General features: G+C 42.1%; 2 protein-coding genes across 7 annotated transcripts in view; one reads left to right on the forward strand and one right to left on the reverse strand.

Moving 5' to 3' along the window:
- The window catches only part of CLTA (clathrin light chain A), a 30,372-nt gene extending 27,246 nt beyond the window's left edge, over positions 1 to 3,126 (forward strand). The window contains exons 5-6 of the mRNA XM_043566200.1: positions 978 to 981; positions 2,558 to 3,126. Of these exons, the coding sequence (XP_043422135.1) occupies positions 978 to 981; positions 2,558 to 2,599 (46 nt within the window). The 3' untranslated portion in view covers positions 2,600 to 3,126. The remainder of the gene's footprint in view (positions 1 to 977; positions 982 to 2,557) is intronic.
- GNE (glucosamine (UDP-N-acetyl)-2-epimerase/N-acetylmannosamine kinase) overlaps positions 1,764 to 27,779 on the reverse strand; it is a 41,856-nt gene continuing 15,840 nt past the window's right edge. For 3 of the 6 annotated variants that reach the window (XM_043566192.1, XM_043566191.1, XM_043566187.1), the window contains 8 exons: positions 26,619 to 26,831; positions 21,648 to 21,735; positions 20,696 to 20,906; positions 17,695 to 17,824; positions 16,426 to 16,647; positions 14,349 to 14,531; positions 5,154 to 5,270; positions 1,764 to 3,955 (listed from right to left, as the gene is read on the reverse strand). In XM_043566192.1, coding sequence (XP_043422127.1) covers positions 3,720 to 3,955; positions 5,154 to 5,270; positions 14,349 to 14,531; positions 16,426 to 16,647; positions 17,695 to 17,824; positions 20,696 to 20,906; positions 21,648 to 21,735; positions 26,619 to 26,831 — 1,400 coding nt within the window. In that variant the 3' untranslated portion in view covers positions 1,764 to 3,719. The remainder of the gene's footprint in view (positions 3,956 to 5,153; positions 5,271 to 14,348; positions 14,532 to 16,425; positions 16,648 to 17,694; positions 17,825 to 20,695; positions 20,907 to 21,647; positions 21,736 to 26,618; positions 26,832 to 27,779) is intronic. The other 3 variants (XM_043566189.1, XM_043566188.1, XM_043566190.1) reach the window with 2 other exon arrangements.

Raw genomic sequence — 27,779 nt, forward strand, 5'->3', positions numbered from 1 at the left:
AAAGTTGAAATGACTTCTCGACCCATGGGCTGCAGAGTGGATGTTTTGTTAGCAGGCTTGAAAATAACATTAGTGTCATTGTACCTCTCTATCAGAACTCTTTGGTGACCAGGTGCCTTGTCAACGAGCAGTGGTATTTTGAAAGGAATCTTTTTTTTTTCTGAGCAGTAGGCCTCAACAGTGGGCTTAAAATACTCAGCAAACTATGTTGTAAACAGATGTGCCGTCATCCAGGCTTTGTTCCATTTACAGAGCACAGACAGAGTAGATTTAGCATAATTCTTAAATGCCCTAGGATTTTTGGAATGGTATATGAATGAACACTGACTGGTTCCAACTTAAAGTCACCAGCTGCCTTAGCCCCTAATGAGAGTCAACCTATCGTTTGAAGTTTGAAGCCAGGAACTGACTTCTCCTCTCTAGCTATGAAAGTCCTAGAAGACATCTTCTTCCAATATATGGCTGTTTTGTCTACATTGAAAATCTGTTGTCTCATGTAGCCGCCTCCATTAGTGATCTTAGCTGGCTCTTCTGGATAACTTGCTGCAGCTTCTACATCCGCACTTGCTGCTTCACCTTGCAACTTTATGTCACGGAGATGGCCTCTTTCCTTGAACCTCATGAAGCAACCTCTGCTAGCTTCCAACTTTTCTACTGTAGTTTCCTCACCTCTCTCAGCCTTCACAGTATTAAAGAGAGTTAGGACCTTGCTGTGGATTAGGCTTTGGCCTAAGGAAATGTGGCTGGCTTGATCTTCTATCCAGACCACTGAAGCTTTCTCCATACCAATGATAAGGCTGTTTCGCCTTGTTACCATATGTGTGCTCATTGGAGTAGCAAGTGAACTTTTCATTTCCTTCAGGAACTTTTCCTTTGCATTTACAACTTGGCTATCTGGCGTGAGAAGCATAGCTTCGGCCTGTCTCAGCTTTTGGCCTGCCCTTCTCACTCATTTCTAGCCTTTGAGTTAAAGTGAGAGATGTGTAACGTTTCCTTTTGTTTGAATACACAGAAGGCGTTGTAGGGTTATTAACTGGCCTAATTTCAATATTGTGTCTCAGGGAATAGGGAGGTGTGAGGAGGGAGACAGATGGAGGAATGGCGAGTCAGTGGAGCAGTCAGAACACACATATTTCTTGGTTTAAGTTCACCATCTCATATGGGTGCAGCTTATGGTGCCCCCAAACACAACAGTAACATCACAGATCACCACAACAAATATAATAATGAAAAACTTTGAAATACCGCGATCATTACCAACTAGTGACAGAGACACAAAGTGAGCAAATGCTGTTGGGAAAATGGTGCCAATAGATTTGTGTGACACAGGGTTGCCACAAACCTTCAATTTGTAAAAAAAAAAAAAAAAAAAAAAAAAAACCAAAAAAAAAAACCAAAAAAGAAAAACCACATTATCTGTGAAGTGCAGTAAAATGAGGTACGCCTGTACCTCAAATACCATATATTTGAAAGTTGCTACCAGAGTTGATCTTAAAAGTTCTCATTACAAGAAAAAAAAGTTCTGTAGATATGGTGATGGCTGTTAACTAGACTTACTGTGGTGATCATCTGCAATATATAAAAATATTATATAGCAGTACTCCATATTATCAAAGATTTATTATTTGTTTGGTTAAGAAATCTGTACTAGATGCCTTAAGAAGTTACATGACCTTCAAAAAGTAAGCAGTGCAACAACATAAATTTCTTCTGGGAAGGGATTTTAGCTAGACAGTTAATTAAGAAAACAAAATGCAAAAATATTAGGATTTCCACAAATATATTTATTTTTTCTTTAGAATTTGGCTCAGAACAGTAACATACAAATATTTACACTAAAATAAATATGTGATTTAACTGTCAGTAATAATTACGTTGGAATATATTAATTATCCTTTCTGTGAATTCAATAAAAACTAAGATTTGGTTTTAGATTTAGAACCATCCTTCCAAATATTTGGTATGAAGCCTGATAGCAATGCAACCGTCTGGTGTCCAGAGCAGTTACAGATGTCGCCCAGGAACAACTGGTGTCCCTTCCCAGGACACCACCTCACCCCAGACGCTGATGCCAAGGAGAACTAGCTTCCTTCCTAGGAATCACGGTGGAATTTTTCAACAATAACCAGAACCTGGAGATTATTTCAGGGCCGGTGGAGTTCTTGGAATCAGCCAACCTATCTATTCACATTAACCCACCAGGAAGGAAGTAGTTCAAATGCAATCAGTGATTCTTTCACACTTTATTTTGTATGCTAACACTGAAACAATAGAAACTTTCTGGTTTTCCTAAAATAAGAATCTGAAAAACATGCATATGCTTTCTTAGATCATCTGAAAGTACCCATAAAAACCTGTCACTAGACAAAATACTGTATTGGCAAAATGTCCACAGCAGAGAAGAATATTTGATTAAATTTATCACTGAGGGACAGCATCAAAGACAAATTGAGTCACTGCTAATGAGACAGTCTTATTAAAGCTGTTGTCAGTCTGAACTAAATTAGGATATATTTACCTTCTGCAAGGTTTTTATTTGAGGGGTTGTGTGGTTTAGCAGAAGAGCACAGATGGACCTGGGAGCAAATCCTGTTTCTGAGAGTCACTAGCCACACAGCTTTAGGTGCCATCACTTAAACGCGCCAAGACTTAATTTGCGATTGTATAAAATGGAAATTAAAACACCTACCTCCCAGGTTGTGAGAATTTAGAATAACGTATATGGAGCACCTAGTTCAGAACCTGGCACACAGTAGGCACTTAATAAATGGTGGGTATTCATATTTCTTCCAGGTTGAAATTGATACCAAGAACCCTAGCCTTTGTATCTAGACACCAATGAAAGCACAAAATCGTATTTCGCCAGAATCCAGATTCACAGATACGGGCTCCACAAACGCTGCCTTAGGAGATACTCCAGGGTCATACTCAACATTAGCAGGAAAAGTTATTGAAGGGAGAGGTGTTTGTCCATAGCGAAGATCCTTTGGGGATGGTTAATCTCCTTTCAGAGGCTGTTAAGTCCTAGTGGCTTCTCAGCTGTCCTTAAGAAGATAAGGACAAGGTCACTTAAAGCCACTGTAATTCAGATCCCTAAAGTTGCTCAAGACTCTCCAAGAGTAGTAGCAAATAACATCTTTAAGCAGATGACATTTGGGGGTGACAGGTATGTCCAATGTCTTGATTGTGGTGATGGTTTCACAGGTATATACGTATGTCAAAGCTTACCAAATTGTACACTTTTAAAAATATCTCAGTAAAGCTGTTTTTAAAAAATTTTACTTTAGCCATTCACGGTGAGATTTCCTTCTGTTTCCTGACTGGATCCCTTTCTGCAATCTGAGTTTAAGGTCAGAGTAGGAAGGATTAATAATCCAAACTCCAGTATCAAGGCCCATCTCAAGCAAGACCTGCAGGTCTAAGTGGTACGTCTGGTGAGCAGAGTCCTAAGGCTTCCTTGTCTACTATCACAGCTCCTTTGGCACAGAAAATTGTGACTGGTACTTACAGGGTTTGAGCTAAAATGACCCCAGAAAGAGCAGCATCTACCAAAACGGGTTGGGAAAAGTGACTTTGGAAGAGGAGACTAAAAGCAAAAACTTAACTGCTGAAGTCACCTGCTAAATACCAAATTTGCTTTGTAAGAAACGCTCATCTAAAAGACAACCTGATTCCACGAAGAAGTTCTGAGTCTTGGTCCATGTCCCCTCCTGGGAGGCCTAGCAGATCCTGCGAGTTGTGTAGTCCAAAACCATGCTGGCGGCACCGAGCAGGGCGGGATCCACCAAATCCGAAACTACCACGTCCACATCCTGAACCGAGGACAAGGCTTGCTGGCGGATGACATCTTTGACGATGTGGATGTAGTGACTGGCTAGGACTCCAGAGAGGATCACAAGGGAAGGATTTATAGTGTGGAGGATGTTCACAACCCCAAGACCCAAAGCCGTTCCAGCTACAAGAAAACAAAAATGAAAATAAGTCTCAAGGAGAGAGCCAAATCAAAAACACCAGAGGACAGTGGAAAGAGTCAGCAGCCCAGAATACTCACTACATTCACACTACGTAAGAGAAAGTGGTACTTTTAAAGCTGTTTGTGACTTATTCTTTTTTTAGGTTTATTAATTATTTTTTAATGTTTATTTTTAAGATGGGAGACAGAGAGAGAGGGGTACAAAGAATCCAAAGCAGGCTTGTGCTGACAGCAGAGAGCCTGATGTGGGGCTCGAACTCATGAACCATGAGATCATGATTTAAGGTGAAGTTGGCCATTAGACTGAGCCACCCGCTTCTATTGATTTTGAGAGGGAAAGCGTACGCTTGAGTGGAAGAGGGGCAGAGAGAGAGAGAGAGAGACAATATCCAAAGCAGACTCCTCACTGCCAATGCAGGCTCAAACTCACAAACTGTGAGATCATGACCTGAGGCAAATCAAGAGTCGGATGCTTAACCAACTGAGCCACCCAGACGCCCTCATGATTTATTCTTAATATGAGAAAACGTTGTTATGCTTCGAAATTTAAAAAAAGCTAGATATGGTAATACTACACCATATGCTCTCAACTATGTTTAAAAAAAAAAACTGGAAAAGACTGGAAGGGAATGCTAATAGTTGACTATCTCTGAAGAGCAAAACTTGAAGGGATACTTTTTCAATTTTTTTTAATGTGTATTTTTGAATGAGAGAGAAAGAGTGCATGTGAGAGAGTGGGGGTGGGGCAGAGAGAGAGGGAGACACAGAATCTGACACAGGCTCCAGGCTCTGAGCTGTCAGCACAGAGCTGGACTTGGGGCTCGAACTCACAAACAGTGAGATCATGACCTGAGCTGAAGTCGGACGCTCAACTGACTGAGCCACCCAGGCTCCCCAAAGGGATACTTTTTCCTACTCTCCTGTATTTCTCTAGATCTCCTATAAAATGAGTAAGTAGTTTATTCATGGTTTTAAAACAAAACAAAAAACTTGTTTAATAAAGCAATGCTGCCAAATACCTTGAATGCCATTTCCTTTTTTTCACTCTCAGACAGCAGGGAAAAACGGCCCTGAACACACATTCCAGAGCATTGGTCCCGAGGGGGGCTGGGTACGTGTCAGAGCCCTGGGCGGTCTGAGGGGCCCTCTAGGGCACAGCTGCCCAGAGCCACATGCTCACCTGTTCTCAAGATGCTCTGGGCCTTCACGTTGCCAAGTTTTGCGGCTTGGATGAGATGGACTGCACTCACGGCCTCGTCTTTTGGCACTGACATCCCTTCCACCAAGAGCAGGTCTTCTGTTAGAGAAGAGGCAAGAGGCAGCAGTCATCACTGAGCTGTGGCAGCCCTGCAGCAGGGCCAACCTTTTAAGTTTGCCTGCGGGCAGCAAGCCCCCAAGTGGGAAGACATGGTTTCTTTTCACATTTGCAAAGCTTTTTACCACGCACAAATGTCCACATACATTTTCCAGAGGCCGCTGCCCTCTTGCTGTCTTGGTTACCTATCATCCAGAACTTCCCCACCTGGAAAATCCTCAACTCCAACCACAGCCTCCTATCCGGCTCTCTAGTTTCTTTACTTCTCACCGCCACGTGAAACTGAGTCCTTAACGTGTTTTTTCCCCCAAATTATCAGACTCCTCTGTATTTATCTCCTTCCTTTATCCACCCCAGATGCAGGTCACATTACTGCGAGTGCCCCACGTTCCACGGCAGGGCCTGAAGAACTGACGCTGACAGGGGTTCTCAGTTGCTGGCGCTCGGCCACTACCAGCTGCACAACCCTGTCCACGTCACGCCACCTGCAGACCCTTCTTTTCTCTATAAAACGGGTAACACCATGTACCCTGGCAGGATTATGTGAGGAACTGAATGAGGTAACAGATATCAAGTACTTAGTTAAGTGCTGGCCAGAGTCAATGCTCACTAAAAACGTCTATTATCTATAGTCCTGGTCTTTTCTGCCCCTCACCCTGCCCGTCATCAACCCAGGTCAATCTGCCTCCTCGTCTGCTGTCATACTTGTGTGCTGATGAGAGAAAATCCCAGCCATGCAGGCTGCCGCCTGACCCCATCCAAGGATCTTCTCACAGCTGCCCCTGCCAGCGCTCTCCCGTTCCCCCCCGTGGCTCTTCTCAGTTTCCACCACCTCACACCTTATACCCCACCTCCTACCACAGGATTTCCGTCCTGTTGGCCTCTCTGCTAAAGGACACCAACAGGCAGCAGTCCCCTCACTTTTCTGCCCCCACCTATAAACACGTCTGTTTGCACACCTTCACTCATCCTTCCCCTCTCTTGGGCCCTCTGTCGAGGCCTTGCAGCTCATCTCCCACCCCCTCGCCAGGAGCTTTATAGCAGGGACTCAACTGCCCTTTCCCTCCCGCATTCTCAACCCTTGCTTCCATTCCTACTGTCTGCTTTCCACTGGCAGGTGGTCACAATTTCCATGTCCTCAAAGCACTTCTTCCCGCTCAGCGTAGTCAAGTTTCTGCTCCTGTGATTGAATGTGCTCTTTCTTTTTTAATGTTTATTTATTTTTGAGACAGAGAGAAACAGAGCTTGAATGGGGGAGGGTCAGAGAGAGAGGGAGACACAGAATCTGAAGCAGGCTCCAGGCTCTGAGCTGTCAGCACAGAGCCCGATGCGGGGCTCGAACTCACAGACCGTGAGATCATGACCTGAGCCGAAGTCGGACGCTTAACCGACTGAGCCACCCAGGCGCCCCGACTGTGCTCTTTCTTAAGACATGCATTTGCCCTGATGGGGACCAAAACTGGTTCTTGGGGGGGGTGGGGAGGGCAGTATATAAGCTTATTCTTCTTATACAAATAATACATAAATACAAACAGATCAACAGATATATGGTATTAAAGTATTATGGGGGGGGGGGAGGACTAAGAAAAGTCTGAACAGGCTCCTAAGGGGGGCTGAATGTAAAAAATGAGGTTGAAAAATAGTTTTCAGGGCTTCAAATAGCGTCCTCATGGCCAAAATCAATACCTTTTTCTGATTTTCTCTCTCAAAAGCAGCACTTGACATTCCCAACTATTCCCTCCCCGAAGCACTCTCCCTTTTGGCTTCTGTGACTTTACCCATTCCTGGTTTTCCTTTCTGCCCATTAAACACTGTTTTGCAAGGTTCCACCTCTAACTCTTGCCTCACTCCAATCTCATTCAATTCAAAGGTTTAACTGCCACCTCAGCACTGAGGATTCCCAAATCCCCACCTCTAGTCCTCTCTCCCGAGCACCAGACTCCTGTAGCCAGACTCTGCCTACACATCTCCACCCTATGTCCCATAAGCACCCAACCATCATCTTCTGCCACAACTTGCTCCTCCTTTCATATTGTCAACCCCCAGCTGTCCGACTAGAAAACGGGAAGTCACTATAGAATTGTACTATTTAAAGCCACTCCATTTGGAGGGATTAAGGCAAGATGGCAGAGGAGTAGGGTGACTCCAAGCTTGCCTCCTCCCCCAAACTGCTAGATAAGTATCAAATCATTCTGAACACCTAAGAAATTGACCGGAAGTCTTAGAAGACAAAACTGCATGTCTACGAACAGGAAAAACAACCTATGCAAGGTAGGAACTGTGGAAGGTTGAGTCGTTGGAAGAAAAGAATGGCTGACCCTGTGAAGGGGAGGGATCCCTGATCAGGGGGAGGGGAGATAAGAATGAAGAAAAAAAAATAAAAGAGTGAAAATACATGCAGGGGACTACATAAAAAAAACTGTTCCCCAAAACCAATGATGGGGAAAAAGGAGAGGGTGGAGTGCAGAGTCTGAAGTTTTAGAGGTCAGTTCCCTCGAGGAAGCAGGGCAGAGCCCCGGAGCGGGCAGTGTGGTCTGAGGATCCCCTGGAGTGCGTTTGGTAGAGGCGACATGGCCTCTCAAGCAGGCAAAAGCCCTGGTGGGTACCACTGAGCTGCCCCACTCACCAGTACAGGAACAAAGATGCTGGCTGCGTGTTACAATTTACCATAAACTCTAAGCCACTGCTGCTGCACAGTCGCCCAACTGTTGCATAGGACAAGCCGGCACCAGCCACAGTGCAGCAAAATGCGGTCCCACAGGATTCAATGCAGGTCCCAAGCCGCAGGGGTCTCTGAAGTGTGGGGTTTTGAAACACAGCTGTGTCTGAGATAAAACCCAGGAGGGTGGCACCATATGGCAGGTAGACAGCGCAGACACAGGATGAATGAAGGTGGGGAGCTGAGAGAATCTGGGGACACAGGAGGATGACTGATTGCACATCTGTGGGGGCACAAACTTCCCTCTCTGGAGACTACAGAGTGGGGTGAAGCCATTTTCACCCCTAGCCCATCAGCACTGATCAACCTCAGTGAGCTAAACAGCGCCACCAAGTAGAGAATGGAGCCACCAAGTGGAGAACAGAGCCAATACACCAAGCCCCGCCCCCTTGGACCCTCCAGGCACATCTCTGGTAGAGCAAGTTGGCCTGAGAATCAAAGTAGTAGGCCCCTCAACCAGAAGACCAACACAAACCGCTTCCATGCACTAGGTCTACAGATCATAGAATGCTGCAAAGCTTCAGCTCTAGGGGAAACAGGATCTAGCTTCCTTTGGGTTTTGTTTCTTTGCTTTGTTTCTATTATTTGTTTTTGTGTTTGTTTTTTTCCTGGGATACAGAAAGCAAATTTTTTATTGTATTTTATTTTTTTAATTAAAAAAAATTTTTTTTTACCTTTTCTTAATCTTTTTTCTTCTATCAAGCTTCAAGCTATACACCAAGGATCTAGCTTCCTTTATTATTTTTTAAATTCCATTTTATTATTATTTTTTTCCCCTCCAAAATGACAAGATGGATGAATTCACCCCAAAAGAAAGAACAGGAAGAAATGACAGCCAGGGAATTAATCAATAGAGATATAAGTAATATGTCTGAACTAGAATTTAAAACAACAATTATAGGGGCGCCTGGGTGGCGCAGTCGGTTAAGCGTCCGACTTCAGCCAGGTCACGATCTCGCGGTCCGTGAGTTCGAGCCCCGCGTCGGGCTCTGGGCTGATGGCTCAGAGCCTGGAGCCTGTTTCCGATTCTGTGTCTCCCTCTCTCTCTGCCCCTCGCCCGTTCATGCTCTGTCTCTCTCTGTCCCAAAAATAAATAAACGTTGAAAAAAAAATTAAAAAAAAAAAAAAAAAAAAGAAACAGTTGATTAAAAAAATAAAAAAATAAAAAAAATAAAAAAATAAAAAAATAAAACAACAATTATAAGGATTCTAGCTGGGCTCGACAAATGCTTAGAAGACTGTAGAGAATCCCTTACTGCAGAGATAAAAGCTAAAACCTAGTCAGGCTGAAATTAAAAATGCTATAACCAAACTGCAAAGATGTCACAACAGTGAGAATGGGTGAATCTGAGAAACAAATCAGTGATACAGAAGTTAAAATTATCGAAAATAATGAAGCTGAAAAGAAGAGGGAAACAAAGATAATGGATCACGAAGGTAGACTTAGGAAACTCAGCAACTTATTAAAACGGAGTAACACTCTTATCATAGGAGTCCCAGAAAATGAAGAGAGAGAGAAAGGAGTAGAACGTTTCAGTGAGCAAATTATAGCTGAAAACTTCCCTAATCTGGGGAAGCATGCAGACATCAAGATCCAAGAAGCATAGAGAACTCTCATTACATTCAACAAAAGCTGGTCATCACTAAGGCATATCATAGTCAAATTCACCAAATACACAGACAAGGAAAGAGTCCTGAAAGCAGCAAGGGGAAAAAGTCCTTAACCTACAAGGGAAGACAGATCAGGTTCGCAGCACATCTGCCCAGAGAAACTTGCCAAGCCAGAAGGGCATAGCAGAATATATTCAACATGCTGAATGAGAAAAATATGAAGCCAAGAATACCTTATCCATCAAAGCTGTCATTCAGAATAGAAGGAGAGATAAAGAGTTTCCCCCAAAACTGAATGAATCTGTGACCACTAAGCCATTCCTTCAAGAAATATTAAGAGGGACTCTGGGGGGAAAAAAAGACCAAAAGCAACGAAGACTGGAAAGGAACAGAGAACATCATCAGAAACACCAACTTTACAGGTAACATAATGGCAGTAAACTCCTATCTTTCTTTCAATAATCACCCTGACTGTAAATGGACTAAATGCTCCAATCAAAAGATACAGGGTATCAGAATGGATACAAAAAACAAAAACAAGACCCATCTATAACCTGTCTATAGGAGACTCATTTTAGACCTAAAGACATCAGCAGATTCAAAGTGAGGTGATGGAGAACCATCTATCATGATAATGGATACTAACAGAAAGCTGGAATAGCCATACTTCTATCAGACAAACTAGATTTTAAACCAAAGACCATAAAAAGAAATGAAGAAGGGCATTATATCATAATTAAGGAGTCTACCCATCAAGTTCTAATTGTAAATATTTATGCCAACCTGGGACACCCAAATCAATTACTAACAGACATAAAGAAACTCACTGATGAAATACAATACTAGTAGGGAGTTTTAACACCCACTTATACCAATTTACAGATTAAGCAGAAAATCAACAAGGAAACAATGGCTTTGAATGACACACTGGACCAGATGGACTTAACACATAAAGTCAGAACATCTGATCCTAAAGCAGCAGAATACACATTCTTTTAGAGTACACACGGAATATTCTCCAGAATAGATCATATATTGGGTCACAAATCAGCCCTTAAGAGACTGAGATCAACCATGCATATTTTGAGACCACAACGCTATGAAACTTGAAGTCAACCACAAGAAAAAATTTGAAAAGACCACAAATACATGGAGGTTAAATAACATCACACTAAAGAATGAATGGGTTAATGAGGAAATTAAAGAAGAAATAAAAAAAGTACATGGAAGCAAATGAAAATGAATACACGACAGTCCAAAACCTCTGGGATGCAGCAAAGGCAGTCTTAAGAGGGAAGTATCTTGCAATACAGGCCTACCTCAAGAATCAAGAAAGGTCTCAAATACACAACCTAACGTTACACATAAGGGAGCTAGAAAAGGGAAAATAAAGAAAGCCTAAAGCCAGCAGAACAAGGTAAATAATAAAGACAGAGCAGAAATAAATGATACAGAAACAAACGACAACAAAAAAGAACAGAGCAACAAAACTAAGAGCTGGTTCTTTGAAAGAATAAAATTGATAACCTCCTAACCAGACTTGTCAAAAAGAAAAAAGAAAGGACCCAAATAAATAAAATCACAAATGAAAGGGGAGAGATCACTACCAACACCTCAGAAATACAATTATAAGAGAATATTATGAAAAATTACATGCCAACAAACTGGGCAATCATAAAGATGGACAAGTTCCTAGAAACATGGAAACTACCAAAACTGAAACAGGAAGAAATAGAAAATTTAAACAGACTCATAATTAGCAAAGAAATTGAAACTGTAATCAAAAAACTCCCAACAAACAAAAGTCCAGGGCCAGATGGCTTCCCAGGGGAATTCTACCGTACCTTGAAAGAAGAGTTAATACTAGGGTGCCTGGGTGGCTCAGTAGGTTAAGCATCTGACTCTTGATTTTGGCTCAGGTCATGATCTCACGGTTTGTGGGATTGAGCCCTCTCTCAGGCTCCATGCTATCAGCATGGATTGGGATTCTCTTTTCCCCTCTCTCTGCTCCTCCCCAGCTTGCGCATGCACATTGTCTCAGAAATAAACAAACAAACTTAAAAGTAGTAGTAATACCTATTCTTCTCAAACTATTCCAAAAATCAGAAATGGAAGGAAAACTTCCAAACTAATTCTACAAGGCCAGCATTACCTTGATTCCAAAACCAGACAATGACCCCAATAAAAAGGAGAATTACAGGCCAATATCCCTAATGAACATGGATGCAAAAATTCTCAACAAGATACTAGCAAATTGAATCCAACACTACATTAAAAGAATTATTTACCACAATCAAATGGGATTTTTTATTCCTGGGCTGCAGAGCTGGTTCAATATGTGCATATCAATCAACGTGATACACCACATTGATAAAAGAAAGGATAAGAACCATATGATCCTCTCAATAGATGACAAAATACAGCATTCATTCTTGATAAAAACCCTCAACAAAGTAGGCATTGATGGAACATACCTCAACATCATAAAAGCTACATATGAAAGACCCACAGCTAATTAACCATTCTCAATGGGGAAAAACTGAGAGCCTTTCTCCTTGAGGAACAAGACAAGGATGTCCACTCTCACCATTACTATTTAACATAGTACTGGAAGTCTTAACCTCAGCAATCAGACAACAAAAAGAAATAAAACGCATCAAAATCAGCAAGGAAGAAGTCCACCTTTCACTATCTGCAGACGACATGATACTCTATGTAGAAAACCCAAAAGACTCCAGCAAAAAATTTCTAGAACTAATACATGAACTGAGCAAAGTTGCAGGATATAAAATCAACATAGAGAAATTGGCTGTATTTCTATACACCAAAAACGAAGCAGCAGAAAAAGAAATCAAAGAATCGATCCCATTTGCAATTGCACCAAAACCCGTAAGATACCTAGGAATAAACCTAACCAGAGGTAAAACTCTTGAAAACTATAGAACACTTATGAAAGAAATTGAAGAGGACACAAAGAAATGGAAAAGCATTCCTTGCTCATGGATTGGAAGAACAAACATTGTTAAAATGTCTATATTACCCAAAGCAATCTACACATTTAACACAATCTCCATCAAAATACCACCAGCGTTTTTCACAGAGCTAGAACAAATAATCCTAAAATTTCTATGGAATCATCCCTAATAGCCAAATCAATCCTGAAAAAAACAAAACTGGAGGCATCACGATTCTGGATTTCAAGCTATATTACAAAGCTATAGTCATCCAGACAGTATGGTACTGGCATGAAAACACATAGATCAATGGAACAGAATAAAAACCCCAGAAATGGACCCACAACTATAGGGTCAACTAATCTTCAACAAAGCAGAAAAGAATATCCAATGGAAAAAAGACACTAAATTCTACTCCTAAAACCAATACTGTACTGTATGTTAACTAGAATTTAAATAAGATTTTGAAAAATAAAGCCACTCCATTCAACTACTATTTTTCTCCCAGAAAACAGAAAAAAATTCAGATCTGACCATGCTTTTACCCTAAAAGTTCTCAATGGCTTCTTTAGCTGCTGGTCCTGGCCTCCCTCTTGCTACGCTCTACACTACCTTGCCCTTTATGTACCCATACCACTGTTTCCCAGGCTTGGAAGCATCCCTGGCTCATCCCAACTTGCCCTGCTAATTCTACTTACCCTCTCTCAACCTCCAGACAGCACCCTAACACTCCCTTCCCCATATGAAGAGGGCAGGGAGAGAACGCTGGTGTCCTTCTATACGTCTACATTCCTTGGCCATCGTTCTCAGTGCACTTGACACTATATTATAATGATATTAAATGACTCCTTTTTCTTAGGCAAGAAACCATCCTTTTATTAACATGTCCAGAAATAGCTTTAACTCAAACAGACTTCTCAGACTTCACAACTGTAGTTATGTTAATCCATTTACTTCTTCATTAAAATGTGTATTAAGTGGGGGGACGGGGAGCGCCTGGGTGGCTCAGTTGGTTGAGCACCTGACTTCGGCTCAGGTCATGGTCTTGGAGTTTGTGGGTTCGAGCCCCGTGCCAGGCTCTGTGCTAACAAACAGCTCAGAGCCTGGAGCCTTCTTCAGATTCTGTATCTCTCTCTCTCTGTCTCTCTCTCTGTCTCTCTCTCTCTCTCTCCCTCTCTCTTTCCCCCCACTCCCCAGCTCATGCTCTGCCTCTGTCTCTCAAAAATAAATATATGTTAAAAAAATTTTTTTTAAATGTGTATTAAGGGGGCACCTGGGTGTCTCAGTCGGTTAAACGTCCAACTTTAGCTCAGGTCACGATCTCATGGTTCACAAGTTCGAGCCCCACATCAGGCTCTGTGCTGAAAGCTCAGACCCTGGAGCCTGCTTCAGATCCTGTGTCTCTCTCTTTGCCCCTTCCCTGCTCACACTCTGTTTCTGTCTCAAAAATAAACAAACATTAAAAAAAGAAAGTTTTAAAAATGTGTATTAAGCACCCACCCTGTGCTAGAGGCTGAGGAAACAAAAATTTAAAAAATCCTCCCTGCTCTCCTGGAGCTCAAGACCCTTGTCCACCCCCAGCATTGGAGAGGAAAGTGTTAATATGGGTCAAGACTAAGGGTACCTGGGAGTTTTAGTATGAGGAACCCCATCTTTCCTCCAGGAAGTGGGAAGGGTAGAAGTTCTGGCTTCAGTGTTCAGCTCTTTTTGGAATATGTACTTTGAAATACTTGTCTACAATTTAGCTATTTAACCCCTCAGGAGAAAGAAACCAACCATCATGTAGCTTTTTTGCTTCCCTCTGCAAGGCCATTCCAGAGGCATATGCTTCAATACACCCATGACTTCCACAGGAACAATCAGGCCCATCCAGAGACACAACAAGGTGGCCAAGTTCTGCAGCACAGAAGGAGCTTCCATGGATCAATTCGTGCTGATGGATGATACCCCCGCCAATTCCTACAGCGAGAGACAATAATCACTGAGGTGGCTCTTCCCCTGAAACAGAAAGCTGGAATATGGCAATGCCTCATGTGTTTAGCAAAGCTTTGGAATGTGTGATTCTTTATGATGCCCCTTTTCCTAAATAGCGGAAACTTACTAAGTATTAACACTTCACCTGGAAGCATCTTGGAGGAAAATCTATCTAGCAGATCCCCTGATGCCCTGTGTCGCACCTACGTGGCTCACTGTGATTTCAAGCACAGCTGTGGGGAACAGATCCATGCAGGCTCAGACTCACCGTGTGATGCCAGTGTACCACCTCAAGCTCACAATGCCTGTTCTCACCAAGGCCATCGCCAACACTAACGTTAGAGCCTAACTGTCCATGTGAGCACAGGGCATCCTCAACCAAGCAAGGTAAGAGCCAACAGATTCCAGTGGACAATTCTGGATGATATTCCACAGGCTTCTTGAGAGGTTCTGGTAGATTTCAGCCCCCACTGCCCTCAAGGCAACTTGGATAACGGTTTTCCATCTACTCTGTTCTACTCTTCTCGCTCCTTTACTCCTGCTTCTCAGGATCACCTCCAACATAAAATTCTCACACCTAAGTCCTCGTCTTGGGCTCTGCTGTGGGAGAAACCCAAGATAAGACCATCTTTCCCAAATGTATCGCACACCACCTTTCACACACCACTTTCTTCCTTAAACAGAGAATATTAAGATTTTGCCTCTTAATGCCACCATGTCCAAAAATCTATGATTCAATGATTATGAATATCAATGACTCTTGTTACCAAGTTTAGGAGTTATTAAGGAGGAAAGCCTGAGAAGACTATTTTTAGAGCTCTCTTGCCATCAGTTACTTCCTGTGGCACCTACTCTTTAACTCCACCCTTCTCATTTGCAAATTACCTGCTCTGAACTAAGAAATGATATCCAAGCTTGCTGAAACTGTATCTGCAACTAAGAGAAGAAGGGCCTGAGCTTCAAGAGAAGGTAGCATAATTCAGAGTTTAAGAGCACACAAGTTTTGAAGTTACATATATCTGGGATAAATGGTGGCTCAATCACTTACTAGCTCAGTCTGTTTTTCATTCCAAAAGTAGGACATCAGCAAAAATGGCAAAGTAGGCGACTCCAAAAGTCCATCCCTCCACTAAAGCAATGAATAAACTGGCAAAAACTCTCAGAACCAATTTTTTTTGTAACTCTGGAAACTAATCACAGGTTTTGTAACAACCAGGGAATGCTTACTCAAGAAAAAAAAACAACAACTGAGTCTTAAGAGCTCCTTCTGGCATTTTCTGGTCCCACCACCCACTCCCCAGTTTGGTGGCCTTGAACCAGCCCACATCCTGCACAGAGACAGCAGTACTGGAAGAAGCAGGACCAACTTCATTCTCGAAAACCTGTGGTTGCTTGTTCTGACCTACTTGGCGGCTAGTGGAGGACCAACTCGAAGAGCTCAGCTCAGCTCACCTTTGTGTCACTGACCTCAGAACTCCCCTAGAGCTGGGGAGGCACTCAGGTGGTCTTTGTCAAAAACATTTAAAGGCAAAATATATTTATTCGTCTCTGCTGCCTAGGGCGACAGCTGACAGATGAGGCAAATAATATACTAACCAAGAAGACTGGGAGGCAAAGCTGGGAATGAGAAGCTTTGGGGAATAAGAGCTTTGAACAGCTCTGACAAGTTCCTAGCAATCGGAGGTCCACACACATGCCCAGGGCAGGGCATATGCCCAGGAAAGACTGAGAAGGCCCTAAGTTCTCATGTGGGGCTCACCTCCTGGCTCTACTCAGGCAGGAAGTGAACACTAAAGAAGACTCACAAGCTGCCTGCTGGTGCTGAAGGCATGCCCCAACACCCATTCTAGCTCCTCAAACAACCTCTTACTCCTCTTACCTGTACCTGTGATAAGTGTCACAAAGTTTTCCAGGCCCTTTCCTTGGCCAAATTTCCTTTCCGCCAGGGCAGCACAATTGCCATCATTGTCCACCCATACAGGGAGATGCAAGGTGTCAGACAGGGGGGTCCTGAGGTCCACAGAGTTCCATTCTTGAATCAGTTTAGTTGAATGCAGCACAATTCCTTCCCGAGGATTTACCCGGCCACCCGTGGAAATACCTGAGCTCCACCACACACACAAGGAAAATAATTCTCATAAGCAACCTTAGAAAGTATGCCAACTTACTGGGTTTCAAACACAAATTAATTCACCCAAGATCTCCTAAGACAAGCATTACCAAAGATTGCAAGGAAATGTCAGGCAATTCTGAGCAAAATCTGTAGCTCCCCACCAATGTACCCGTAACAATTACTGGGGTTCTAGGAAGTCCTCACGCTTGGGGCCCACAGATAGGTCCTGGAGCCATCTGTACACAGAGCAGTGACTTGACGGTCAGTCATGCATCAGAACTTGGAAAACTCTGTATGTCAAAATGAACGTTTCTTAGCAAATCAGGAGACTATAGATACTGGAGAGGATGTGGAGAAATGGGAACCCTCTTGCACTGTTGGTGGGAATGCAAACTGATGCAGCCGCTCTGGAAAACAGTGTGGAGGTTCCTCAAAAAACTAAAAATAGACCTACCCTATGACCCAGCAGTAGCACTGCTAGGAATTTACCCAAGGGATACAGGAGTGCTGATGCATAGGGGCACGCGTACTCCAATGTTTATAGCAACACTTTCAACAATAGCCAAAGCATGGAAAGAGCCTAAATGTCCATCAACTGATGAATGGATAAAGAAATTGTGGTTTATATACATAGTGGAATACTACTTGGCAATGAGGAAGAATGAAATATGGCCTTTTGTAGCAACGTGGATGCAACTGGAGAGTGTTATGCTAAGTGAAATAAGTCATACAGAGACAGACAGATACCATACGTTTTCACTCTTATGTGGATCCTGAGAAACTTAACAGAAGACCATGGGGGAGGGGAAGGGGGGGAAAAGTTACAGAGAGGGAAGGAGGCAAACCATAAGAGACTCTTAAAAACTGAGAATAAACAGGGTTGATGGGGGGTAGGAGGGAGGGGAGGGTGGGCGATGGGCATTGAAGAGGGCACCTGTGGGGATAAGCACTGGGTGTTGTATGGAAATCAATTTGCCAATAAATTTCATATTAAAAAAAACGAACATGTCTTGAATATGTAATTCACAATCTCACCTACTCCCAAAATTCTGCAGTTCAGTTTTACAGCTTCTGCTGCAGCTTCAACACACATCTGTAGGATTAAATTAATCCTCTCTTCATAGGTTTTAGGATTGAACTGAGTATACTTCTTGACAATTTCACCCTAAAAGAGAAAAGAACAAGCCCTGTCTCACTGATCTAAGCTAAGAAGCAGCCTGTGAATCTTCTGACCTTTTTCACGATACATCAGACTTCACTATAGGATAGAGAGTACTGTAGATTTAGAGGACTGCTCAGGAAGGGAGCTGCTCTGATGTGGGCGGCCGTGGGGTATGTCCAAGTAGTTTCCTGAGAAACCATCCTGGCACATGGCTACTGAAGCAACAACAGCTCACAGCAAATCACGGCGCCCCTCTTACGCATAAAGTCAGTGCTGGCTAATCACAATCTTCACGAAAAGGTCGTAGTTTACTCTTTCAGGCTGGAAAAACTTCCTTGCTTAAAAACTGAGGCACCTAAATATATATCCTAGGGAGGTAAGCTCTGATCACCTCCCATAAGTGAAGCCAATAATGGCATGGTTCCAAAATGTTTAAATTACTGTGCTTTGTGATGTGTTTTAAAGCCAGTCAAGGAGAGTCTCTCCCAATTATGGTTTTTAAGTTTTTTCTTTGCTCTTCTCACTTGTGCATCATTTTGAGTAAATTTCAGAATAATGTTGCCAAACTTTAAAAAAATCCCACTGAAATGTTGACTAGAATTGTATTAAACTTGTAATTCAATTTGGAAAAGTGCTGACATTTTAAAAATACTCAGCATTCCCATCTAGGACACTTTTCAAGCCTTTACATTATTTGTTGAAGTTTTATACTTTTCTTCATATAGATAGATTGCGAAAGTTGTTAGTTTAGATGATTCTTACAATTTTGGTTGTTGTTCTGAATAGGCTCTTTCCCAATCTTTTGTTATTAATGGATTTTATCCATTTACAAGGGTTAAAGCAATCACTAATGATTGTCATTAAAAAGACACCGAAATTGGGGCGCCTGAGTGGCTCAGTTGATTAAGCATCTGACTTGATTTGAGATCCACACCGTCAGACTCTGCGCTGACAGCGAGGAGCCTGCTTGGGATTCACTGTCTCCCTCTTACTCTGCCCCTCCTCCACTTGTGCACACACATGTGCAAAAGTAAATAAATATTTTTTTAAAAAGTAAACCTAAAGTTGTGTTTCTCAACCTTCAACAAATAGTGAACGAATAGTGATGCCCTGGACCCCACCTGCAGAGATTCAAATAGCCTGGGCATCTGTATTTTTTTTAAAGCTTCCAGGTAATGTTAATGGGCAGTCAGGCTAACAAACACTCACCAAGAGGAAAACTCAAAAATCTGCCTAAAATTTCATGTAAGTAGAAAGTTACTGATCTTTTAAAATTTTATTTATGTATCTTGAGAGAGACAGCACAAGCAGGGGAGGGGCAGAGAAGGAGAGATTGTGCTGTTTGTTCCTTGCTTTATCCCTTTGTGATTCCCCCAGAATTATGTGAAATAATGTTGCAGAAAACATTTCTTGTCTTCTTGATTTTAATAGGGATGTCTCTAGAATTTCACCACTACAAAGGGTGCTGACCACTGACACAGAATAGATCATCTTCAGGTTAAGAAAATCTTCTATTAATATATTTTTTTGAATGTTTATTTTTGAGAGACAGAGAAAGAAAAGAATGCATGAATGCAAGCGGGGGAGAGACAGAGAGAGAGGGGGACAGAGGATCTGAAGTGGGCTCTACACTGACAACAGACAGCCCAGTGGGGGGCTCAAACTCACAAATGTGAGATCATGACCTGAGCCGAAGTTGGACACTTATCCAACTGAGCCACCCAGGTGCCCATTCTATTAATACTTTTTAAAGAGTATTTACAAAGGAGACCACCACTTCTTTTGAGAAAATTAGGTTTTGTTTTGCTCTATTTGATCTAAACAACTTTTATTTATTTATTTATTTTAACGTTTATTTATTTTTGAGACAGAGAGAGAGCATGAACGGGGGAGGGTCAGAGAGGAAGACACAGAATCTGAAACAGGCTCCAGGCTCTGAGCTGTCAGCACAGAGCCCGACGCGGGGCTCGAACTCACGGACCGCAAGATCATGACCTGAGTCGAAGTCAGACGCTCAACCGACTGAGCCACCCAGGCGCCCCTAAACAACTTTATTTTTTAAGACCTTACTATTTTTCATGGACTCCTAAAACTTTATATATCCACAAGATTTCAGAACCTTCTCTGGTAGGCTTTTTTTTTTTTTTTTTTTTTTAATCTTTACTCATTTTTGAGAAACAGAGCACAAGCAGGGGAGGGACAGAGAGAGAGGGAGACACAGAATCTGAAGCAGGCTCCAGGCTCTGAGTTGTCAGCGTAGAACCCAACGCAGAGCTAGAATTCACCAGCCTTCAGACCACGACCTGAGGCGAAGTCAGATGCTCAACCAACTGAGCCACCCAGGTGCCCCTCTGGTAGGTTTATTCTTAAGTCATCAGAGATCTTTTAATATGAACAATTTAGTGTTTTTATGATGCTCTCTCAGTCTCTGTCAACACTGCTGATTTTTTGGTTAAGGGACTGAAGTATGCTGTACTCAACTAAAAATCATGTTCTAGAGGAGATGCAATTCCCTTCCCCATTTGCCAATGTCTTCCTCTGGATAATGACCGTAATCAACATGCTACATGCTGTTACCAAATACAGAATTCCAGGTCTCCTGGGTGGCAAGAGCCCTCTCTGGTACCTAAGGGGTCTCCCATGGTTAATTCAAGTCTCACTAACTTGGATTCCCGGAGAATTTTATTTCTCTGAAATGTCAATAATTTGTAAAATATTGCGAGACAAACATTGTAATGGATCTAAAAGTCAATCCTGTGGGCAAATGATTATAAACTCTAATGTATGTTTCTAGTCCTACCTTCCAACCATACTTTAAAGAAAAGATCAATTATTTATATGAGGTATGAAGTTAAGACTTAGGAATTATTTTACCTTCATGCTGACTATTGCAACTCGGAGGTTTGTCCCACCGAGATCAACAGCCAAGGCACTTAGAGTTTCAAGAATATGGTCAATATCTTGAGAGATATTCTCCTTCACAGGAGGAAAGCAGAATTTCTTTTGCAGTGGCTCTTGAAGATCAATAGATTTGAGAAACTTCAAAATCCTTGGAACAGCATTTCCATCCCCATATATCTTTGAACTGCAGTATCAAAAAAGTCAAATTAAATGCTTCTCTCATACATGTGAAATGGTATGGAGGACACGGTACTAATAGAAACCAAGACTTCAGGTAATAAAGTTGTGCTTTTTCATTTTAAAATAACATCTGATATCTTCAGTGTATTATCAACGGAATGTCTAACTCCACTGTTGGTTGAAATACAACTATTCCAGACTGGGATACCATTAACAAATGTCTCTATCATCAAAGACAAATTACCTTTGTTAAGCCAATTTCAGAATATAACATAATTTGGGACAATGAATCTATTTATTTATTGCTTTTTAAACCTTTACATTCGTGAGGAAAAAAAAGTTATTTTCAGAATTCAAACATTTCAAACATCCAAATAAAGGAAAATCTCATTAATTTGAAACAGAAAGGTGAGCAGTCTAAATTAAAATGCTGAACTAGACTATTTTTAAAGAAAATCAGTTATTTTCTAATATTTATAAAAAGTCAAAGTAGGTTAAGGAAGTATTTCCTGGCAGAAGTGCTATATTAATTAACTGAGACAAATAAAAAACAGCTGTCCTCCATTTGAACCCCTGGTAGAGTAACAGGGGTTCTATTGCCAAGCCCTGTCTCCCTGACAGCTAGGGACCCCTAGGGATATATAACAAAAGCTCTGTTAAAATGACTGAAGAATGATCACAGCTTAAAAATGGTGCCCACAGCTCCCCCTTTTAAATCACTTCTTTACAAAGGGTATATACTCACCAAGGGTACTGTTTGCCAAACTGAAGATGCAGTGCCTGTAGTATTTTGTCTTGGGTATCAGCATCCCGGACATGAAGGACATTCTCCCCTAGATGAACCCAGTGACACATTACAATGATTTGGAAGTGGAAATATCCAAAGAATAAAGAAATTAGCAATGTGTTGTGCTCATTATTAACCCTGAAACCCAGAGGACTTCAAATGAGTCTATCAGAGAAACATCGACTTTTCTCCTTTATACCTTTAAAGCACTTTCAACAAGATTTTCATGTACCAAATACTTAAGGACACTAGGATCCTTTATTCCCAAAAAGAATAAATCAAGTTTTTGTTGATTTACTGAAATAAATGATGTACATTAATCTAGTACCCACTTACCCCCCACCCCTCATCTAATCGTTCAGTGCATCCATTCTTTCAATCCACCCTGCTTTCCATCTACTCGGCCAGGTGTTCATCAGCAGTCAGGCCAGGTCGTTCCATTAGTCTATCAGCCAGTCAGCTGTTCAGTCACTTTTTCTCCATATATTTTCTGACCAGTGCAATGGAGTAAATACGGTGAAAATGGCCATATTTTTCAACAGACCTAGCTAAGAAGAGAAGAGCTGGAAAAAGGCATGGGGTTGAGGAAGGGGTTGGTTTTCAGATGTGAGAGGCGAAGGCATGTTTAAATGATGAGGAGGCTAAAGAATCATGGTAGAGAAAGGATACCCCTGAGGTCCCTGAGAAGGCAGGAAGGGTACGGATCTAGAACACGGGTAGAAGGCTGAGCAATGGGCAGGAAAGAGATGCCAACCCTTCCAATGTAAAGAGGTATGGAGGAAAGGATGGATGGACATGTGTTTATAGAAGTGTGGTGACAAATGACAAAGTACAAGACTGCCTTTGACTAAAGACCCAATGCCAGATCCAGTGTTCAATTCTTCTTTCACATTGTCCTTGAACTCTGAGCAGCGTTCAACACCATCTCCTGGAAACATTTTCTTTTCTGGGCTTTAATGCTATCACACTCCTGGGTTTCCTCTGGACTCACTGGCAACTCCTTTTCAGTCTTCCCACTGGTCCCCTCCTCCTCACCAGAACTCTAAATGCTGACTAGCTCCGGCAGTTGGTTGTGGATTCCATTCTCTTCCCTATTTGCGTGTTACCCTGGTTAATCTCCTATAATTCCTTCATTTTATTTAAAAAAAAAATTTTTTTTTAACATTTATTTTTTTTTTTCAACATTTATTTATTTTTGGGACAGAGAGAGACAGAGCATGAACGGGGGAGGGGCAGAGAGAGGGGGAGACACAGCATCTGAAACAGGCTCCAGGCTCTGAGCCGTCAGCCCAGAGCCCGACGCGGGGCTCGAACTCACGGACCGTGAGATCGTGACCTGGCTGAAGTCGGCCGCTTAACCGACTGAGCCACCCAGGCACCCCAATCCCTTCATTTTAAATGACATCTCGGGGCGCCTGGGTGGCACAGTCGGTTAAGCGTCCGACTTCAGCCAGGTCACGATCTCGCGGTCCGGGAGTTCGAGCCCCGCGTCAGGCTCTGGGCTGATGGCTCAGAGCCTGGAGCCTGTTTCCGATTCTGTGTCTCCCTCTCTCTCTGCCCCTCCCCCGTTCATGCTCTGTCTCTCTCTGTCCCAAAAATAAATAAACGTTGGGAAAAAAAATTTAAAAAAAAATGACATCTCTGGCAGGGTGCACCATTATCTCCATATCCTTTGTCTGTACTAGCATCAGAATTTTTAGCCAGGCATCTGATAATCCAGCTCAAGACTATATTCTTTACCTTCCCCTACTGCTAGCTGTGACCCTGTGACTATGTTCTGACAGGATACATGAGGAAATATTTGAAATTTACAGGTTGTGCTTTTAATTTTTTTTTTCAACGTTTTTTATTTATTTTGGGACAGAGAGAGACAGAGCATGAACGGGGGAGGGGCAGAGAGAGAGGGAGACACAGAATCGGAAACAGGCTCCAGGCTCCGAGCCATCAGCCCAGAGCCTGACGCTGGGCTCGAACTCCCGGACCGCGAGATCGTGACCTGGCTGAAGTCGGACGCTTAACCGACTGCGCCACCCAGGCGCCCCCAGGTTGTGCTTTTAAAAGAAGGACATCTTCCCTCCTCTTCCTTCCCAATGACTAAAATGTGGACTTGATAGCAAGATTAGCATCCCTCAAGCAGACAGATGGAGGCTAAATTTCTGATAACCATGGAGTTATACCAATGAGAAACAAAGAAAATCCCACTTAGGCACTATTATCTTGGTTCTCTCTGTTACAGCAGATGAACTAATATCCTAACTAAACAACATCCACATGCCAATCACTCTAAAACTTCTATCTCCAACTCTGACTCTCCCTGGAACTATCTAGCTGCTTGTCTGCCATGTCCACTTTGATATCTAATAGGCATCTCGAACTTAACACAGCTATTGGAGAACTCTTAATTGCACCCCTCCCAAATGTGTTCCTCCCACGGTGTCCCCTATGTCAGCAAAGAGTGCCCCCACTGCTCAATCCAAAAATCTGCAAGTTTCTTCCTTTCACTGCTCACATCCAAGCAGCAGCAAGTCCTATAACAATCCCCAAATCTAACTTTTGTCCATTTCTGTTACTATCATGTACTCTAAGCCACTATCAACTCTCATATCAACTGAAATAACCTCTCAAGTAGTCTCCCTGCTTCCACTCCTGTCCCACCACATTCCACTCTCATAGAGCAGCAGAGTGGTTTTTCCAAAATGCAAGTCACATCGTGTCATCCTCCCATAAATGGCTTTCCATGATGCTTGGGAAGAACCCCAGATTTTTTACCCTGGCTTACAAAGCTCTGCCTCCTTCTCTGACATCATCTTGTATCGCTCTTCCTCCCGCCCAGTACCCTCCTGCTACACTGGCCTTTTGCTGCTCAAATACATCAAGCTTGTTCCTGTCTTAGGGTCTTCTCACTGGCTGTTCCCTCTGCTTCTCTCTGATCCTCACACAGCAGATTCACTGTTACTCAGATCTCAGCTCAAGTGTCATCTCCTCAACGAGGCCTTCCCTGATGCAGTCTAATGTAGCCCGGCACATCACCTGCAGGTTACACCCTGCACACCACACATAAATTCTGACAGTCTTCTTTTTTTTTTTCTTTTTTGTCTATCATCTATCTCCCCTCCCACTAAAATGAAATTCCACGAGAGCTCAGCCCTTGTTAGTCTGGTTTACTGACAAATCCCAATGCCTACACATACTAGGTGTTTATTAAATATTTTCTTAATGAATGGAGTCAAAAGAATTTCCATTCAGTGGTTTGTATTTTCTCTGTGAAGTGGGGAGCAAGGTAATATGTTAAGAATGAAAGGGGATATCAAACTCAATACCCAAAAAACAAATAATCCAGTGAAGAAATGGGCAAAAGACATGAATAGACACTTCTCCAAAGAAGACAACCAGATGGCCAACCGACACATGAAAAAATCCTCCACATCACTCATCATCAGTGAAATACAAATCAAAGCCACACTGAGATACCACCTCATCACACCTGTCAGAAGGGCTAACATTAACAACTCAGGCAACAACAGATGTTGGCAAGGATGTGGAGAAAGAGGATCTCTTTTGCACTGCTGGTGGGAATGCAAGCTGGTGCAGCCACTCTGGAAAACAGTATGGAGGTTCCTCAGAAAATTAAAAACAGAAATACCCAATGACCCAACAATGGCACTACTAGGTATTTATCCAAGGGATACAGGTGTGCTGTTTCAAGGGGACATATGCACCCCAACGTTGATACCAGCACTATCAACAATAGCCAAAGTATGGAAAGAGCCCAAATGTCCATCGATGGATGAATGGATAAAGAAGATGTCGTGTATATACACAATTACTCAGCAATCAAAAAGAATGAAATCTTGCCATTTGCAACTACGTGGATGGAACTAGAAGGTATTATGCTAAGTGAAATTAGTCAGAGAAAGACAAATACCATATGACCCATATGAGGACTTTAAGACACAGAACAGATGAACACAAGGGAAGCAAAAATAATATAAAAACAGGGAGAGGGACAAAATATAAGAGACTCTTAAATATAGAGAACAGAGAGTTACTGGAGGGGTTGTGGGGGGGGGGGTGGGCTAATAAGGGGCATAAAGGAATCTGCCCCTGAAATCATTGTTGCACTATATGCTAACTTGGATGTAAATTAAAAACAAATAATAATAACGTAAGGGAAAGAAGACCTAAAGACAACAGAAAATTAGGGTAGCAATTACGAATAGAGAAAAAGCAGAGCTGAAACTAACCTCCTTGATTCTAGTCTTGTTCTTTTTTCACAAAGTCCATACATTTTTCCATTAGCTACAGAAATATATTTCCATGTATAGTATTAGAATTTAGACTACTATTAAAAACAAGATCTAACTCAATTAGCAAATAATAAAATTTCTTTATCCTTCAGTTATTAAGGGAGCATCTTAGAGTTTTCATGCTCTAAAGTACTCACTAAAAGTACTCTACTGTACCCAAAAATGAGACTAGCATTCATATACTTATAATACATTCAACCATTCCAACTTACCCACAGCCATCAAAGACCATAATCAGCTAAGAAACGCTTAGCTCTGATATTACAAAGACCTTAAAAATAAATGTAGAGCCCTAAAAAAATTTGGTAATCACTTTGTGCTATTTATAAATTTTAGGCTACAACTGGTCATTAATCTCATTCACTCACTGATTCATAAAAATATATGCCAGCACTGCCTTGTAATAATTCATATACAGAATTTTAAAGATGTTACAAATGTATGAGGGGGAGCCAGTACTTAATGCCTCTTCTCTCACCTTCTCCTAGCTATTGCCTACCATGGGAGGCCAAGTTACTAATCTGATTGGTTAGACAGCAGGGCAATGACCACACTGTGCTTGCCAGAGCCACTGCTTTCATATATATCTCTAGATAGCTGAGACATGGACAAAGGTAAATACCTGTTTCTCTTCCAATCTGACGTGTTCCAAGATTAATCACAGGTGTTCCAAAAGCTCCAACCTCTCGTACTCCACAGCTGCTGTTCCCAATCATACAACCAGCATGGGCAACCAGCTGTATAAACTGGTCAAATGGGACGTGTTTAACTGCACGGAAGTTGGGATGATGCTCAATGCCCTTCTTCCGCATCACTCGAACCATCTCTTTGCTCCCTGTGAAAACGAAAATCAACTGTTAAATGGTTTATGAGATTAAAAAAACCATTTTCACTGGCAAGTATAGCCCCACTTAAAGAAATTGTTCTATGCAGATGCACAATGGTTATTAGGGAGATAATAATTTTAATTACTGATCTTTCCAGGAATGATGAATATTTAAAATGTCTGGTCAGCTCTCTGCTTCAACTCATCTAGGAACATTAAACAGCATTCATCAAAGTAAATACCTCTTACTAATGCCCCAATAAAAGCCTTTACATTAAACAACAACTAAGAAGCAAGAACGGCCAACAGTCTCTCTCTCTTAAGCTGGGAGTTCCTAAATTGAAAGGTCTTGGGCTCCACACACCAAGCTGATTAGAGAGCCTCTGCCTTAGCTATGCTCATATTTACCCTAACAACTGCTCAACTGGATAGCATCCCTGATTACATGGACTAAACTCCAACAAAATGCATGTAGAACCTGATATTGTGGCTGGTATTTTATATTAAATGCAGGATTATTTAAAATGGTACAGGTGTATGAAGGAGGAGGCAATAATTAATGCCTCTCTGCTTGCCTCTTTACTCACCCTTTCCTAACCAGCATCTAACAAGGGAGATAAGGTTACTAATCTTATTAGACAAGACCGTGAGCACCAAACTGTGTTAGCACACCATATTTAATGGTGGGCGGAGCCATTGACGTAACAGAAGTTGGGCACACATGTGCTTTCTCTCTTTTTAACTTTCTCTATGTGGAAAGGTAGGTGACAGACTCAGGGTCTAATCCCTACTGCAGACCTGGCCACCCCTCTCTATATCCAGTTCTGCCAGAGCACGTCAGTCATCAACTATAATTATTGTAGTATTTAGTACGCCAGAAGGTAGTACTATTCTGAGATTCAGATTTAGGCTCACTGAAGGCTTTCTCTGGCCTTAAGCCTAAACCACAGACACTAC

This window comes from Prionailurus bengalensis, chromosome D4 (assembly GCF_016509475.1).
Source record: "Prionailurus bengalensis isolate Pbe53 chromosome D4, Fcat_Pben_1.1_paternal_pri, whole genome shotgun sequence".
In the NCBI taxonomy this organism is placed as follows: Eukaryota; Metazoa; Chordata; class Mammalia; order Carnivora; family Felidae; genus Prionailurus; species Prionailurus bengalensis.